General features: G+C 38.9%; 1 protein-coding gene across 1 annotated transcript in view; it reads left to right on the forward strand.

The window, feature by feature from the left end:
• Positions 1-19,312, forward strand: part of LOC126183313 (mediator of RNA polymerase II transcription subunit 16) — a 295,961-nt gene that overhangs the window by 232,293 nt on the left and 44,356 nt on the right. Inside the window, exon 12 of the mRNA XM_049925164.1 lies at positions 12,023-12,207. Coding sequence (XP_049781121.1) covers positions 12,023-12,207 — 185 coding nt within the window. The remainder of the gene's footprint in view (positions 1-12,022; positions 12,208-19,312) is intronic.

A 19,312-nucleotide genomic window follows, 5' to 3' on the forward strand; every position in this document is an offset into this window, starting at 1 on the left:
CCGACCAAGTGTCACAACATTTCAGCCATATCTTCAGTTCTGCCACATCATTCTTCCTCTCATCGAGAAGAGTCATGAGGTTCCCAGAGACTGTGTCATGACCTCTCAGCGCATTTCTTCTTTGAGCCAGGAACCTGACTGAACTGATAATTACCAGTAAAGCAGTTCTAGCTTTCTCCTGGTCAGTCAGCAGACGTCACGCAACTTGGGCAGTCACAGGTGTGCTATTTTCATGCTGCTGAATAATTGTGAGAGACTTTCGATGAAAGAGACTCAGCTCGTGTGCCTTGAACTTTTCTGTAGTTTTTTTCCAGTTACAGAAACCTTCTTTAAGAAAAGCCGTATCTTTCTGTGGTCTTGTATTGTTCAGTGAGTGGATGGACTGAATGCAGTCATAGCAGAAAACACTGCCACTCTTTTCTTCCTAATGTAGCCATGGATAAGCCACAAACCAATCTGATTTACAGGATCTTTCATTCCTTCCTGGAAACTTATGCTTCTCTGATTGGTGAAATTTTATTTCAAAAATAGGTATACTTGAACTAGAGCCCATTATGTTTTCACATAAGAATGGGGTGTCTGCATGCTTTGACAGTCCTATGCCACAACTTTAATGTCCACTGCCTCTACCTGAAATTGTTAAGGATAAAAACGTGCAACATGTCATATCTTACACATATCACACGAACATAAAAATAGCTTTGAACAAGCAAAGTACGTTAATGGGGAGCACATAATATAATAGCACTAGGATAGGAAGACACACTTGTAGTTGACCATAAAATACAGGGTGTTCCATTTACCTGATGACCGCCTGTGCGGCGCAGAGGAATGCTGGGCAGCGAGCACTCAGTTGCTCAGCAATCAGATGCCGTATCATCCGTCTACTGCTGCAGTGACATGATTGCATTTAAAATATAAGCAAATAAATTTTGTACTCACCCATGTTATGCAAGGAGATGCTGGAACCACCTACCATTATTTTCTGTGCATTTCTGATATCTACTCAAGAAATTATTAATCACACAATGTAATTCTCTCTGAGATATTGAATTACTTGATTCATAGATATTATTCTTGAGTTCCTCTAGCATGTGAGGATTTGTTGTGTACACTTTGTCCTTCAGCATACCCCACAAGTAAAAATCGCATGGAGTGAAATCAGGTCTTCTAGCGGGCCAGATATTGTTACTAATCACTCTTTTCATCGAACACATCATGCAGTGCTTGCAAAGGAACATTGGCTATATGAGCCCTTGCCAAATCCTGTTGAAAAAATGTGAAGCTTCGTTCTCTTTCACTCAGTTCATTAAAAAAGGGTCGCAAAATGTTTTGTACATATCTTTCACTTGTAACTGTATCATTAAAAAAAATTGGTCCTATTATTCTGTCATCACTAACTTTGCACCACGCCCATATTTTCTGATCATGAAGGGGTTCCTCATGAAGCACAACAGGTCTATCTATGCTCAAATGTTGACAGTTTTGGGAATTAACATACCTGTATAAATGGAACCAAGCCATGTCTGAAAACAGAATAAGGTAAGGGTCCATTTCACTGTCATGCACTTGTTTTAAAACCCATTCACAAACTACTGATACTTTGTAGAGCCTTAGTGAAAGCAGCTCAGCGCCTTTTTTTCCAGAGGTGCACAATATTTGTTTTATCTGCAAAAGACATGTCATTAATTTGTGAACTGCATCACAACTTGGAACTCGAACACCTGCAAACTTCTGTTCAAACAGTCTCCGAACAGTACAAGTGGAATTTGTACACACATACAAATCATAAACAAACACTTGTTGTGGAATTGAATTGTTTGCTTTAGAATTGTTTGCTTTAGACATTGTTGTGTTCGCAAATTTCACTGTTATGCTCGTGATGCCTATTTCACTGCTTGAATGACACTGGCCGACAAGGCGCTTATGTCTGTATGTATGGCCTTTTGGCTAAAACCCATAAAAAAGGGGGGGAGGGGCATAGTGCTGTCCCGCAGGACCCATTCGACCGGCAGGCGCAGCTTCTATGGCCGGCCTGCAATACCCTGTGCCGGCAGTCATCAGATAAAAGGAACACCCTGTATTTAGCTTACCAGTACCAATGCTTGTGTGTTCTTGTAAGTATCTTCGGCTAATATTACTACTATCGGACTGAAAGTGGCCACTGTCGGGGGTAATGCTAACACAAACGATCTGAGATTTTTTAGTGCTACTATCACCTCCAAAAAATTCCTTGATAGATTTTTGTGACATAGTGCAGTACTACACCCAAAATAACAAAATAGTAATAATCGTGTATAAATATCAGCCATGACCCATGGATCGATGTACACATAAAAAGGGAATGAAAAGTTAGATACTGAAATTTAAAAATGATGCTATAACTCACTAACTGTATGTGTCACAAGTAAGAGGAATCACTGTAAACGTTATTGGACATTTATATAGTGAATTACAAAAGAGGGTGCTAATCAGACCTTAAAGCAATACTGCAGTGGAAATGGAAGAACGTTAATGTCAGACATGACACATGAAGTTGCACAATTCATACCAAATCAACTGTGACTTATGATTTATTAGAAGGAAACTAACATGGTAAATAAAATATTTTCAGCTGTAAAGATAGTATGTACTACAATATTTGTTCAGTAATGAACTGCTGTGTAAAGCACTGTGTTTTTGTGTTTATTTGACATTCAATTTCAGTTTTAAATCAATTTAAGTAAATTGAACAATGTTTGTACCATTACATTTATATGTAATGATGAGAGAATGAGAAACTGGTATGAAATACAGAGAACTCAAATCTCGTTTCCTGTGTACTAATGCTTTTCTCAGTAACTGTATTATAACAAGAATGAAGCTGCACTTGCAGTATATTAAAACTTCTTGTCAGAAGCCACTGTATATTTTTACTTGCTGCTGTTTTTGTGACAAGTTCTTTTGTAATCATTGACTTGCATTACAGCACAGTACTTTTCCTTTCATAAGCTAATGAATGGCATTAATATACTTCCAGGTTATGTTATATAGAAACTTCTCAGTATTTATTGTACAGAAAACTACTCAACTCTTTGCATACTGTTATTTATTGAAAACCTTGTTTCAGTATCTTGAACTTTTGTGTGAAGTGACTTGTCATGCTGCACTATACATGGCGTGCAAAAACTTATTGTGTGTGGTGTATCACCAACACATAAAATCCATTTACTCATCACTGGAAAGATATAGCTTTCCTACCACAATAAAAAATTACTTCGGTATGTTAGCTTCAGTTGGTACGGTGCAATACATGACCTAAAGTGCATAAAACATGAAATAGCCAGTGAGGTCATTCTTCTCTGCAAATTCTTCAAATTATGTTCAGTGAGTTACGGTACTTCATATATAAACATCGTAAAAACTATGACTAATAACAGGAAGGTAGCCACTTCACTGCCAAGCATGAATGTTCAGCTATAATATATCAAATTTTTTATGAAATAATATGAGAAACATTGCATAGTAAAAAGAAAAACCTTGCAAAAATTCAAAAACAGTATTTTCTTAATTTTTGTGTGCAAACAGCAAAACATTTTCAGGACAAACTAATTTCAGAGAAGTATATAACTTTGCCTCATTTATACAAATAAAATGATCCATATGACTGAAATTCAGTTTCCGCTTCAGTTCTTTTGTGTTGTAGGGCGAGAAAGAGTTTTCTACAAAGTCTGCAATGGTAATACCATATCTATAACCCAGGGATAATGAATCAGTACTTGCAAGACTTTGGGATAAAATTATGTATAATGCCGTAGTAAACTGAGGCCTTCTTTTTAGCATGAAAAATATTATCGAAGCTATAATTGCCACGAATAGTTGAGTGTATTGCTTCACTACTATTGCTGGGCTGACAATGAGAAATGTGGCTCCTAAAAGAAGCATAGTGTCAAATCATGAATGTATTGTATATTCCTATGTGACATAAATGAGGGATATTTACAACTAGTTAATTTAATTAAAATTTCCATACTGAAATGTGAATATAGTGTGTATCATGAATTTCATAACAACTCGTTATATAGTAATGTTTTGCAACATATGCCTCACTTTTCTGATCCTGCAACAGCAGTGGACTGTCTCTTGCTGTGAAACAAAAGAATGATCTGAGTGCACTGTCATTATGCCTAGTTTCAGGACAAGCTGCAATGGGTTATGGAGGGATTTTCTTGCAATACTACACCTAGTTCAAATGCATGCATCCAAATACTAGTTTTCTTGCAACTTTCTAGAATTATTCCATTTTATTTCTCGATACGATGTTGTATGTGCGTAGTCATGATGCCTAGTTTCAGGACAAGCTGCAATGGGTTATGGAGGGATTTTCTTGCAATACTACCACTAGCTCAAATGCGTGCATCCAAATACTAGTTTTCTTGCAACTTACTAGAATTATTCCATCCTATTTCTTGATACGATGTTATATGTGCATAGTTTGTGCCTTTCTGTATGAGTTTTTTACATAGCGACTGTCGGCACATTTGTTGATTGAACCTCTACTTGTTTTGTTATAGTGATAGGGAATGCTTGTTCACTGACTGTGGATTTATGGAACATTTCTTTGCCTTTTCCTGCTTGAATCCTTAGGGCTGACCTGTTTGCCACTGATGCTGATAGTCAAGTGAGCTGTGAGTATTCCAGTGTAGATCCAGTCACTGTTTTGTCACTTTTGCATTGAGATGTGGTGCCCCCTTTAACTCAAAAGCATGTACACTGTATTGGAAGTAACTAGCATTGTTTTGTAAATACTTTTGGATTCACCACTGCTCTCCTCCCATCTCCCTTCGTCCCAGTTTTAAATCTATGACTCATAATGGGGGACAGCCTGTACATGCATATGTAACAGATTCTGCACAGCACTTTTGAACAGTAGTTGAGACTGATCAGGCCCTCAGGGCCGGCTGTGTAATATAGACAAAATACAGAATGGGCAGTGCACCGAATCGGGTGAAGGAGTACCAGATTTAAGGCAAAAATCGTGACTGTAAACAACTGGTTTTGCTGTCCCTTTATGTTGTTAACAGTTACCCTCTTCACCTGCGTAATGACATACTGTTCAAAACAAGTATTGCCACCACTCTCATTACTTACTGTTCGGTTCCCCCTGAATCTAAGTCCACACACATTCACAGATCTGCAGGTGGCGCAAAACTTTTTTTTGATCAGTTTAGTCTTGTGGTCACACAGGCACAAGTCACATGCAGTCATGTCGAAAATGATAAACACTAGCCAACAGTGCCCAAACAGCAGTCGGTACGCCTGACTTGGCTCGCCCCTACGACAGTGTCTGTCGCACTCTGCGAACAATCCAACATCTAAGAAAATAAAAACAATGTCATAACCTAAATATGAGGAGAGGTGGTATTTTAACACTCTCCCCTTTTCCTTCCCTTCATGACCACTGTGCTTTCATGCCATAGCTACATTGCTATGCATAGTTGCTCTGCTAACAAACATGAAATGTGTACAGTATAGTCAGTGATTTTTCTCCAATTTTCTATACTGAGATAAAGACACACACACACATTTGATTGCAGTTTTGAGGTGATATGAGTGAACCTTTGTGGTGAAAGTAATGTAATTATTTTATGTCACTTATGTGTCATAGATGTTCTAGCTCAATATTGATTGTTCTCAGTAGTTCAATGAAGAACATAAATGTAATTATACTAATAAGCCATAACTACTTACTAGTGTTATGACCATATTTGTGACAGAAGACTGATAGTGCATCACAACAGCAAGAACAAACAAAATGAAAAGTGGGAAGAAAAATGTTAAAAAAAAAACGTACTTATGTTTCGTAAATGGGGCAGTAATGTGACCCCCATCTGACCAGATGAGAGGAAACACTGATGCCAATTAAAAATGTGAAGAACTAACCCACTGATGATGCCTTACAGTGAAAAAAGGCAAAACATATCTGGGAGAATAAAATACAGTGCAGTAAGAGAAGGCATTTCTTATTTAGAAAACAAACATTTCTGTGCTTGCTGTGGAGGATGGCCACGCAAACAAACTCATCATATATGTGAATAGTCTGTGTCATTGTTGCAACTGTATCATGTTAGATTTGAAGACGAAAGTCTATAAAATGTGCTATCTCAAAATCCTTGTTCTATTTCTGTGTGACATCTGTGCCATAGCACATCATCATCACGAAAAATATATTTTTAGCACTCCACGAAATGCTTTCACCCTTACTTGCTGCCCCACTGTTGAAAGGACACTCCCCTGTCCACACATACAGCAGGCAAGTTCATTTTACATGTATTAGTACGGTGTGATGGGTGAGCTGGCTGTTGGGTGACTTAACAGTTCACCAGCCAGGAAAAGCTCACTAGCTGAAAATGACTGATGTTTCCTTGATTATGACCAAGCATATTCTTCGAGACTCAGTGTCTGAATTTAAAAGGTTGATGATCAATATTGTTGGTGAATACATTACATCGGAAATTCATGCAAAAAGATGAAACTGAGTTATAAGTGGCACAAGAAATGGTGATTGCTGGTTTCCTTTGTCACATGTTGGCTGGGTCCAGAACACTTCACATATCTTGTTTTTCCATTGCTGCTGCAATCTAGCAGTAGTTGTATCATAATTGCATGGTGAAGCTAAATATTGCACGTTGTGCTGGCAATGCCAATCGTGGATTACATCAGCTTTTCCTCTCTCACGTTTCTCCTTTCTGCAATGGCCTAAAATATTCCCTCAACTCCGCCAACACTCGTGGAGTGAACCATTTGTCTTTTGTGCGACTTATAACTCATTTAGTCACATCAAATGTCAATGGGGAGAAAATGGGACAAAGTCAAGCGAGACATCAAGTAAGAACTTAGAATGAGGTAAACCTTACTAGGAAGAAATGTAAAATTGGGGAATTTTTAGCATTGATCTCATGGGTTTTTCACAAAGGCTTTGAATTTATGGTGTAGAATGATGAAAAATGTAACATCGAAGTTTCACTGTAACTACATACAGCATATGGAAGGTAATTTGATATTTCAGTATAGTCACAGAAAAAAGTCAGACTTATTTCCAAACAAAAGATTGATTCTGGTTATCAGTGATTGGAAACTATGTATGCAACAAATAAAACAATCCCTGAAATCTAAGAGAAAACATATGAGGAACATTATGTATTTGTAGTCATAACTTTTCACACTTTTCACTTGTTTGCAAGAGAAGAAAACTTACATTTGCTTGTTGATAAGTAGTAGATTAATGATGCAGTTTGGATTTAATTGGCTTTTAGCAATTTGTTAATAACATGCCATATTCACTAAAGTACTGTTCACAGGACGCGCTGGTTGCTGGGATAAATAAAATACATCTTGTAGCTGCAACCACCATCCCTAGTAGATTCCTTTCGTGTTTGCTTGAATCATCTCCAGGGTTTATTAAAATGTAGAGATCTTCCTCTGTTGTGAAAGATTTGGTATTCATCCCGTCCTTGAAACAATCTCTTTATGTGGGTGACAATGACACTACACTTGAAGGCTCAGTGATGATAGACAAAAGAAACATAAGTAATAAAGAACTGATGTGAAAATTATGAACTTTAACACAAGAAACATGTGATTTATGTTGATGAAATATTACGAATTATAGTACTTCCATTTCGTTATAAGACAATACGCACTAACTATGGTTATGTTAATGATTACATTTTTTATGTGCATAACTTGCACACATTTGTCACACACTGCTAAGAACTTCTTGCTTTTCATTTATGGCATGCTTAATGAGATGGTGGACATAAGGCCAAAGGAACATAGTAATTTTATGTTTACACACAATTACAACCTTCTCACAAAGAAAAGTGAGGGCTCATTGTTATTTCTTTGTAGTTCCTGTTAAAAAATACATATTACCTAGGGTATGGTCACTTCTTCTCACTCGGCTAATATAACTGATGCAGGCATCATATGCAATTAGACTGTGCTCACCCCATCTTGCATTTTGTGCTTGCTTACTCAGTCATGCAGAGCTCTAGTGGCAGTGTTGGAGTAAATCACTATCTTACCCTCTTAAGAGACCTAGAATTGTTTTAAGTTCAGTGATGAGCTTCTGAAGAAAAGCACTCCAAATGTTGTTTTTGGAGGTTTGTTATAATGGCCATAGTATCATGTATCCAAGGTATAAAAGGGCAGTGGATTTGTTGAGCAGTCATTTGTACTCAGATTATTCGTGTGAAAAGGTTTCCAGTGTGATTATGGCCACACCACGGGAACTAACGAACTTTGAACACAGAATGGTAGTTGGAGCTAGACACATGGGATATTCCATTTCAGAAATTGTTAGGGAATTCAGTATTCTGAGATCCACAATATCAAGAGTGAGCCGAGAGTACCAAATTTCTGGCATCACCTCTCACCATATACAAATCAATGGCTGTCAGCCTTCTCATAACGGCTGAGTGCAGCAACGTTTGTATAGAGATGTAAGTGCTAACAGACAAGCAACACTGCACGAAAAAACTGCAGAAATCAGTGTGGGACATATGACAAACACATCCGTTAGAACCGTGCAGTAAAATTTGGCTTTAATATGCTACGGAAGCAGATGACCAATGCACATGCCTTTGCTAACAGCATGACATCACTTGCAGCAACTCTTCTGGGCTTGTGACCATATTGGTTGGACCCAAGATGACTGGAAAACTGTGGCCTGGTGAGATGAGTCCCAATTTCAGTTGGTAAGAACTGATGGTATATTTCAAAGGTGGTGCAGATCCCATAAAGCCATGGACACAAGTTGTCAACAAGACACCGTGCAAACTTTTGGCAACTCCATAATGGTGTGAGCTGTGTGTACTTGGAATGGACTGGGTCCTCTGGTCCAACTGAATTGACAATTGATTGGAAATGGTTATGTTTAGCTACATGGAGACCATTTGCAGCCATTATTGGACTTCATGTACCAAAAAAACAATGGAATTTTTATAGATAGTAATATGCCATGTCACTGGGTCGCGGTTGTTCATGATTGGTACAAACAACATTCTTGACAGTTTGAGCAAATGATTTGGCCACGAATATTGCTCAACATGGATCCCATTGATCATTTATCGAACATAATTGAAAGGTCAGTTCGTGCAGAAACTCCTGCACAAGCAACACTTTCACAGTTATGAACAGCTACAGAGGCAGCATGGCCCAAAATTTCTGCAAGGACTTCCAACATGTTGAGTCCTTGCCACATTGAACTGCTGCACTAAACCAAGGGAAATAAGGTCTGACATGATGTTGAGAGGTATCCCGTGACTATTGTCACCTCAGTGTAAATATGTTAAACAGCCATTAGGGGTTTATCATAATTTATTATGTGTGCCAAGTGAGTTTTCCCATTTGTGTCTTGAGTTGCCAACTGTGACATACATTTGCAGTAAACACTGTTCATTTGTACATGATGCTGAAGACACTGAAGCAGGTAAAGCATAACAAAGGGTAGAAATTTCTCATCTACTTTGATTCCCTTAGCACTCTCTTCAAGTCATTCTGCTAATTTACCTAGTAGAGAAATGGTCCAGAACACAGAGGGCTCTCTGCTTCGACAGCAGGGACAGGTTGGGGTTGCATTTTGCTGGATGTGTGTCCACATAGGGATAAGAAAATAATTAAGATCTAATAATAAGAGGTCTCTATGTTTGACAAAGTTGAAGAAAGTACTATCTCCCAGAGGGTTAGTAACTTATTGTTGATCAAAGAGGATCATGCATCAGTGGGCAGAATATTGACTGCAGACGAGGGACAAGGACAGCAAAAGAAATGCCTAAACTATGATGCTCCTACCATAACTCTCAGAGACAGGATTCAGTCAAACTCATTCACCTTTGTGTAGGACATACACCTGTCATGCATAGCTTTTTGCTCTGGTAGAAATTCTCTCCATTTTGTTGTACTCATGGCATAGAAATTTCAGTGCAACATATTGTAATAGAGTGCATTTACCCCACCTGTTCAGACAGTTTTGAGATTAATAAATAATAATAATAATAATAATAATAGTTAATAAGAAGTAGAGAACAGTTATGATGGTATTAATGCCTCAAGTGTTCCACATATATGCCACTCCTACCCCACCCACTTGAGCTCAATGCATGGAACATTCATACAACAATATGAAATTCTTAGAAAAATTATTCTTTGAGATGTTGTTCAACTTGCGTCTCACATTGGCTTGAATGTTGGTTATCTTATCCCTGTTGACCCTTCATGTGAATTTTTGCTCTTTGTCATTTTGTGGTAGATTAATGTTGATAACACCAAGTCTCGTCATCTGCAATGATTTTCATGGAAACAAATTGTTCACCTTGCACTTTTCAATCAAGTTGCAGCAGCCATCCATGCATTGACGTTTTTGTTTAGGAGTCAAGGTGTGTGGGACAAACTCTGCATACACTTTTCTCTTCTTCAAAACATACTGGAGAATGTGCATAACACATATGATTTACAGGTGTTGCTTCATTGCAATTTGTGATAAAACAGTGTTGACACACAGCAGCTGCACATCCACACTGTGTGCTCACAACTGTGATCAATACACATCTGTTGTTTACAGTTGTTGAGTTAAACTGCCACTATAGTTGCTGTGCTGATGGTGCTTATATGCCAGAAATAAAATATGTCTTGGAAGTTTTTGGATGCATGGAGTATATTCAGATAAAATGACAGTAGCAGACTTAAGTTGGCACAGGTCTTCTGTTTTAGGGTATAATGATACCAGTAGGTAAAACACATACACATAACTCATAAATGATGGGTTAAAAAGAATATACTTCCTGAAGAAAAATGATAGAGTATATATGTGTGTGTGTGTGTATGTGTGTGTGTGTGTGTGTGTGTGTACACGCATGTAGAGACACACTATCATTCCTTACAGATTTTTGGTGACATTGTGAAGCACCCTGTATAAAAAAGCTGATTTAAATGTGAGTTTTACTGTTCAGATCATGAATATTTTCTCCCAATGCCTATGCTTTAGAATACCATTATTGTCATAGTGACATGTTAACTGTAAGTACTCTCTTGTTAATCAACTTTCCTCCACTTGTCTCCTATCTTTGCCCATCATGTCATTGCTTCAGATCCAAATTTTTTTCTTTTATCATCAATAATAAACCAGATATTTTGTATTTCCATTTAATCACTACTCTGTTTATCCATTCTTTAACAAATGCAGTTTTTTTCTGATATTCATTTTGAACTGTAACTGATGTCTGTCAACTCATGTTGCTAGACTCTTAAACTTTCTTCTGCTTTCCACATAGTACTTTTTTCAGTAACTTTGGATATTAATTTTTCTGGATTTTCAATAATTTAAGTGTTATGTGTGGTTTAATTGATTTGCTGCATATTGTTTCGATGAATACCACACTCATTTTTAGAGCTAGAACTTACATACAGACCATGTTACAATTTTTCCCATCAGTGTGTTCCAGGACACACACACACACACACACACACACACACACACACACACACACACAGAGAGAGAGAGAGAGAGAGAGAGAGAGAGAGAGAGAGAGAGAGATGTATGTTAAATCTAGTACAACTGCTAAAGCTGTAGTGGAGTATTAAAAAGACAACATGTCATATGAGAGATTTTAGGAATGGAGGAATTGGTATAAGTTGGCTGGTAGTGTCTTGTTTCCATGTAGTGCCAATCTTAGTAAACAGGACTGTGTGTGTGTGTGTGTGTGAAGAGAGGGGGGGGGATATTGTGTTTGCGTCACTCACAGCAGCTCAAGTGCAGAGGTATTGTGCCTGCATAGTACATTTTCACACTGATGTTTTGCTATTGATAAAAATAGTGAATAAGCTCCACAGAAGTAAATATTGTGGGGTGAAATAATGTGCTGATTGAGACATGAATTGTATAAAGCCTTATCTGTGTGGCTGTACTCCTGTATTCCATTGAATGAGAAAGTGAAATAGCGTTAATAACTTCAAATATTTTACTCAGTTTCTCTTGTTCCAGATGTCATGACTGAATCAATAACAGATGTTGATAAAGTTTTGCTACATTTGGAAGCAAAGGAGTTCACTGTTGAACCTAGCACACTGCAATCACTGCAACAGCTAATTCAGTGGGTAGCAGATTTAGCACTTAATCTTTTAGCAAGGCTGCCAGAGCAACGACAGGCCTCAAACAAAGGCTCTGGTGTAAGTATATAAAACCATTGACAGTAATGAGAAATTATTCCACATTTCATTTAAAGTAAAATATCATAAAATAAAAGTTTATAATGTGAGTATTTAATGTAATATTAATTCATATTTATAATGTAATATGGTATAAAAGTCAATATTTGAATAAAATTAGCCACTTTTCGCACTGATTCCCACCATCACTTTTTTTTTAAAGTTTGCAACACCAATTCATGACTGAAATAACATGTTTCAGAGCTGGGTGCAAGGAGTGCACGTCCCTGTCTATGTCTCACTTGTGGTTGGTTGGATTGAGATCATATGACATTGGGGCCACACATACACCTTCATAATTTTGAAGTGTTCCCTAAACCATTCAGCTACAATTTGGAAGCAGTGAGATGATGCATTTTGTTGCTGTATATCTGCTTTGGTTCATCATAATAGTCGAAGGCAATCTCTGCCGTTAATACACTGTTGCCCATGAAACTTGACCCCTGCAGCAGCAGTTTTCCATGAATTGGTGTTCACACAGCAAAAAATTCAGTGTGTGCACACTCTCCAAGGATTGTCTAAGAGTTTATGCACACAATCTGGTTCCAGTCAAAAGTGCAGGTATTTTATGTCTTGTATACACTACTGGCCATTAAAATTGCTACACCAAGAAAAAATGCAGATGATAAATGGGTATTCATTGGATAAATATATTATACTAGAACTGACATGTGATTACATTTTCATGCAATTTGGATGCATAGACCCTGAGAAATCAGTACCCATAACAACCACCTCTGGCCGTAATAACGACCTTGATACGCCTCGGCATTGCGTCAAACAGAGCTTGGATGACGTGTGTAGGTACAGCTGCCCATGCAGCTTCAACACGATACCACAGTTCATCAAGAGTAGTGACTGGCATATTGTGATGAGCCAGTTGTCGGCCACCATTGACCAGACATTTTCAATTGGTGAGAGATCTGGAGAATGTGCTGGCCAGGGCAGCAGTCGAACATTTTCTGTATCCAGAAAGGCCCGAACAGGACCTGCAACATGCGGTTGTGCATTATCCTGCTGAAATGTAGGGTTTCGCAGGGATTGAATGAAGGGTAGACCCACGGGTCGTAACACATCTGAAATGTAACTTCCACTCTTCAAAGTGCCGTCAATGCGAACAAGAGGCGACTGAGATGCGTAACCAATGGCACCCCATACCACCATGCCGGATGATACGCCATGAATACACGCTTCCAACGTGGGTTCACCACGATGTCGCCAAACACGGATGCGACCATCATGATACTGTAAACAGAACCTGGATTCATCTGAAAAAATGATGTTTTGCCATTCGTGCACCCAGGGTCGTCATTGAGTACACCATCGCAAGCGCTCCCGTCTGTGATGCAGCATCAAGGGTAACTGCAGCCATGGTCTCCGAGCTGATAGTCCATGCTGCTGCAAACATCGTCGAACTGTTCATGCAGATGGTTATTGTTTTGTAAACATCTCCATCTGTTGACTCGGGGGATCGAGACGTGGCTGCACGATCCGTTATAGCCATGTGGATAAGATGCCTGTCATCCCGACTGCTAGTGATACTAGACCGTTGGGATCCAGCACAGTGTTCTGTATTACCATCCTGAACCCACCGATTCCATATTCTGCTAACAGTCAGTGGAACTTGACCAACGCGAGCAGCCATGTCGCCATACGATAAACCGCAATCGCGATAGGCTACTATCCAACCTTTATCAAAGTCGGAAACGTGATGGTACGCATTTCTCCTGCTTACACGAGGCATCACAACAACGTTTCACCAGGCAATGCCGCTCAACTGCTGTTTGTGTATGAGAAATTGGTTGGAAACTTTCCTCATGTCAACACGTTATAGGTGTAGCCACCAGCGCCAACCTTGTGTGAATGCTTTGAAAAGCTAATCATTTGCATATTGCAGCATCTTCATCCTGTCTGTTAAATTTCACATCTGTAGCACGTCATCTTCGTGGTGTAGCAGTTTTGATGGCCAGTAGTGTATATTGCACTATATTTGTGTGTGTGGGGGGGGGGGGTGAAGGGGGGGGGGGAGGATACAAAATTGAAATCAGTCGTTTATAATGGATGGGCAGTTAATTTCCTATCTACAAATGCAACTAATTTTTAATGTTTGCTGTTTTTGTGGTCTCCAGTCCAAAGACCAGTCTGGTGCAGCTGTTTATAGCTGCTGAAATGGAGGAACTGACTTATTTTTAATGGAACTATATATACATATATTTCTGTGGTTTTGGAAAGAGCCTTTGAAGAGAACTTTGATATAACTTGCATGGAACTTGATCAAATGGTAACAAAGTTAATAGTGTCCCAAACTACTGCCCTGCCTTCAGTGGAAGGTATTTATAAACATCTGCCCTGCTGTACCAAATGTAAGCAGATGTGTAATTCTGGTACATTCTAGAAGCACATCAGTGTCCAGTCTGCTGCTGTAGCGATTAGACAACTTGCTCATAAAGCTATTCAGACTTCCACAGTGTATATGACAGTCCAGAAGGTGACTATGGTTTTTGTTTGTGGTAAATGAGCAGTGCTGTAAGTGTATGCCAAAAGATATCCTTGTTTCATCACACCCCAACAGCCTGTCTTTGCAAACATTACAAACGAAGGAAGGAGTGGGAAGTGTGAAGAATAAAATATGCCTATGACAAAGAATGGTACTGATGGGGTAAAAATGCAGCTAGTATTGTAGTAGTGGTAGCACACAACTCACATGTCACAATCAGGCAGCTTGGAACATATCCATTCCTTCCTTGTTGCACACTATCAACAGCTTCATCCCAATGAGCTTCAAAATTGGTTGCAGTTCTCCAAATGGTATCTGTGGAAACTACAAAGTGGTGTGCTGTTCCTGTGCAAGATTTTCTTCACAGATGAAGCATCTTTGCCAATCATGGGCAAATCAATCCACGCAATATTCACTACTTGTCAGTTCGAAGTGCTGAGAGAATTTGGGAAATAACTGCATCTATCAACAAGTGGTGCAGACTTTCCAAGAATCACATAAATTGTCCTTGTTCCATTGACAAGATTCTAAAGTATCTACAACACTTAACAGATGCACTTCAACAGGTACTGGAAGATGTACCAATGGAGATAGGCAATCCATGTGGTAACCTGCATAACAGTCTCACCCATTTTGCATGGATAATTACAGACTTTCTTAACAGAACACTTGGAGATTATCTTGTAACTATTTGATGAAGTTCCACACATGTTCTGTTGTTGAAATGTTCTTAGAAGGCTCCTGCCAGTGCCACAGAAAAACTGTAAAGGTGCCATAACTCAGCAGTTACAAATGTGAAATCTGTTGTGTACATCAAAAAATTTGCTACATTGTTCACTATACCATAGCTAAAATGACATCTCAGTACATTTACTAACAAAGAGATAGAGGGGCTGGCCAGTACTTACCTCAGCTCAGTACAGCTGATAGACACACAAAACAGAACAGAAAATTTACGAATCCTAGCTTTCGGAACTTTGTTCTTTCGTCAGGGAGGAGAGAGGGGAAAAAAGGGGAAGAAGGGAAAGTGGATTCAGTTACTCACAACCCAGGTTATGAAGCAACAGGGGAAAGGTAAACAGGGAAGGTAGCATTATCTCCATTTCATTACTGTTGTATTAAAACCTTATTTACCTGTGTCAAATGTTCAACTTCATTGACACATTTTGTCACATTGTCATGTTAACTTGTGAACATAATCACAGGATAGCAAATAAAGCAACCTTTTCAAAAACTTAACATATTGAGTGCAGAGCTGCTTTTACTGTGCTTTGAGGCTTTTAAGGTGACAGTCCCTCATGCAGGTGGCCACTTGATGTGTTTTGTGTCAGTGTATAAATGGGCACTTAATGGTGCACTTGCCAGGGCAGCAACTCATCCAACAGCGAATTTTTTCCATGGAAACATCTGTGTACTATGTGACAAATATGCCACATAGCACACAGATGTTACTGTGGAAAAAATTCGCTCGGCAGTTGCTGCCTAGCTGGGTAAGTAAAAAAATGTAGGTGCACCACTTGACAGTTGTTGAGTTGGTGTATAAATGGGCATTTTATGGTAAGAAGACAACCTCCAAGAGAAGACCAGTTAAAAAAAGCCACAGTTCTGCAAGGAGGGGGTAGCTTCAGAGTGATATTTTCTAAAAACTTTGTTGCCCATTGTAGCAAACATGTCAGGAGGGGAAAACAGTGCTACATCGAGTGCATTATTTGTAACACATTAATGCCTCCATATTTGTAAAATGTAAATCTCACAAATAATAAAATGTTCTGGGCTATTATGCCATGTTCGAATGGATTTCACCTGAAAACCCCAACATTTCGTCACCATCTGCAGAGAGGATATTTTCGAGGGGTGTAGTAGCTTCTTTGAATGTCTGATTCACACCCTGGCTTACTACTGATGACAGCAAAATTAAACTTACACATGCTTCTGCGCCATGGTGTGATGTCACGTTATGAATGTGCGACCACAGTTGGCCACTGTCGACTGTTGTCGTCCGCTGTTGCTATCACCCCTTGGTGGAAGACTAGTACACATCATCTTTGGCACTGAAATCCAAACGTCATTTAGTTTCACACCCTCCTCCTTCCTACTGGAATTTCAGGGTTGTTTTACAATCTCTGTGGCCTCTCTGTATAATCTTACATGGTATCCGCTTGTGGCTGCCCAGTACTTTAGTCCTAGCAAAATGAGTGTGGCGGGCTCCTGGCTGCAAAGCATGTTCCGCAGCAGCTGATCTGTCAATCTCCTCTCTTTTGCGAATGCCCTCGTGTTCATCTAGTCAATTTTTGACTATTCTTCTTGTAGTACCCTGGCACACTTCCCCCCAAACACAGAATCCTATAAATTCCTGCTTTTTTCCAGTGGTAGGCAAGCCGCCTTGGCCCCTTTTTCGTGATCTTGTATCTTCCGGGTGAGTTTGTTGATTACCATGATGTTCATCTTTTTCAAGATTTTTCCTATGCGGTCAGTAACTTCCTTAATAAAGCCAAACGGATTCTTACATAAAGAATTCAGCACATTTTATCAGTAAATTAAATGGCATAGTGGTACAGCTGGAGTATGTATTAGTCAGTTTTGATATGGTATCACTATTCATTATGGTTCCTTTCAATAAAGTGTTGCAACAGCTGAATCAAATTTTACCTCCCGATGTTGCAGGACTGTTTAAATTCAATCACGTATTTCAAATGGAGCAATGAGTTCTATGAACAGATGGATGGTGTCACTATGAGGAGCCCACTGAGCCGAGTTATAGCACACTACTTTATGGAAAAATTTGATAAGCAAGCATTGGAAACTGCAAAGAAGAAACCGAATATTTGGTTCCGGTATGTGGATGATATGTTTGTTTTGTGGCAGCGTGTCAGGAAGGAACTGGATCATTTTCACAAACACCTCAACTGGATAAATTTGAAGATTCACTTTATCATGGAGGAGAACACAGGCAGAAGATTGCGTTTTCTTGATGTGCTAATTTTCAAGAAAGAAGGTGGTATCTTGGGCCACACGATTTACCAAAAACCCAAGCAAGCAGACCATTACCTACACTGGGATTCAAACCACCACACACAACAAAAGTGAGGCATAAAATAAATGTCGGCAGATAGAGCAAGGAAAATCTCTGAAGTAGAGCTGCTTGACGCAGAATTAAAATGTCTCACCAATGCATTACTAAAGAATGGTTATTAATTCGCTGAGGTGAAAAGAGCATTAAGGCCATTGTGTAGAAATTGTAGCGATGCTCAAGCACTGGTGAAATCAAAAGTTTTTTTGCCTTTCATTAAGGAAGTTGCTGAGAGCGTAGGAAAAATCTTGGGAAAGAGGAACATAGTAGGAATCTACAAACCCACTCAGATGATACAAGATCACCTAAAATTGGCTAATTATACTTGCCAACCACCAGAAAAAGCAGGATTTTATACGATTCCGTGTAGTTGTGGGGAGGTGTAGTGGGTACTACAAGAAGAACAGTAAGAAAATGACTAGATGAGTGCAAGGGCAATTGCAGAAGAGGGGAGACTGATAGATCAGCTGTTGTGCGACATGCTTTTTAGCCAGGAGATCACCACATTAATTTTGATAGCACTCAAGTACTAGCATCTGCAAGTGGATACCATGAAAGGTTATACAGAGAGGCCATAGAGATTGTAAAACAACCCTATAATTCCAGTGGGAAGGAGGAGGGTGTGAAATTGAATGATGTTTGGATTCCAGTGCCAAAGAAGATGTGAACCGGTCTTCCACCATGGGATGGTAGCAACAGTGGATGATGGCAGTCAACAGTGGCCTATTGCAGTCGCACATTTAAAACATGTGATGTCACACCACTGTCCTGAAGGATGTGGAGGCAGAATTTTGCTGTTGTCAGTAGTGAGCCAGGGTGTGGATCAGACATTTAAAGAAACTACAATCCCCCCTGAAAATATCCTCTGCAGATGGGGACAAAATGTTTGGTTTGAAGGTGAAATCCATTTATCCACAGCATAATAGCCCAGAAAATTACATTAAATGTTAATTTCTCTGTGTAATATGATTACCATCATTTGACAGTGATAATTTGACTGATGGTTCAATAAGTGATCAAAGTATGTGGTTTGATCCTCAGTGTAACTGGCCAAACATTGTGCATTTTATGAGTGCCCATGGTACCAATCTGAGTAATAAAAATGGGCAAAATTGTAACAAAGTTGAAGTTTTTTATTGACTTTTTATCACAGATGAAATATTTGAACATATAATTAAACAAACAAATATTTATGCCGCACAAATGACAGTGGTTTCCAAACTTTTGAATCAGTGGTTGCTAGCAGACAGGGGTGAAATAAAGTGGTTTTTTGGATTGATTTTGTGGATAGGACTGGTGAAACTTCCATCCATACATTTATGTAGAATAACAACACTTTAAACATCTAGTATTAGTCAGATATAGTCAGCCAGAAGAATTCAGTTTACATAGTGGCCTAATCCCATCTATCTGTATTTGTCTTCCTGCAGTTGTTATAATTTAATAAGCCAAACATGAGAAAAGTTCCAGGATAAAGACCACAGGCAATTCTTTCCTTA

The sequence above is a fragment of the Schistocerca cancellata genome, chromosome 4 (assembly GCF_023864275.1).
Source record: "Schistocerca cancellata isolate TAMUIC-IGC-003103 chromosome 4, iqSchCanc2.1, whole genome shotgun sequence".
Lineage (NCBI taxonomy): Eukaryota > Metazoa > Arthropoda > Insecta > Orthoptera > Acrididae > Schistocerca > Schistocerca cancellata.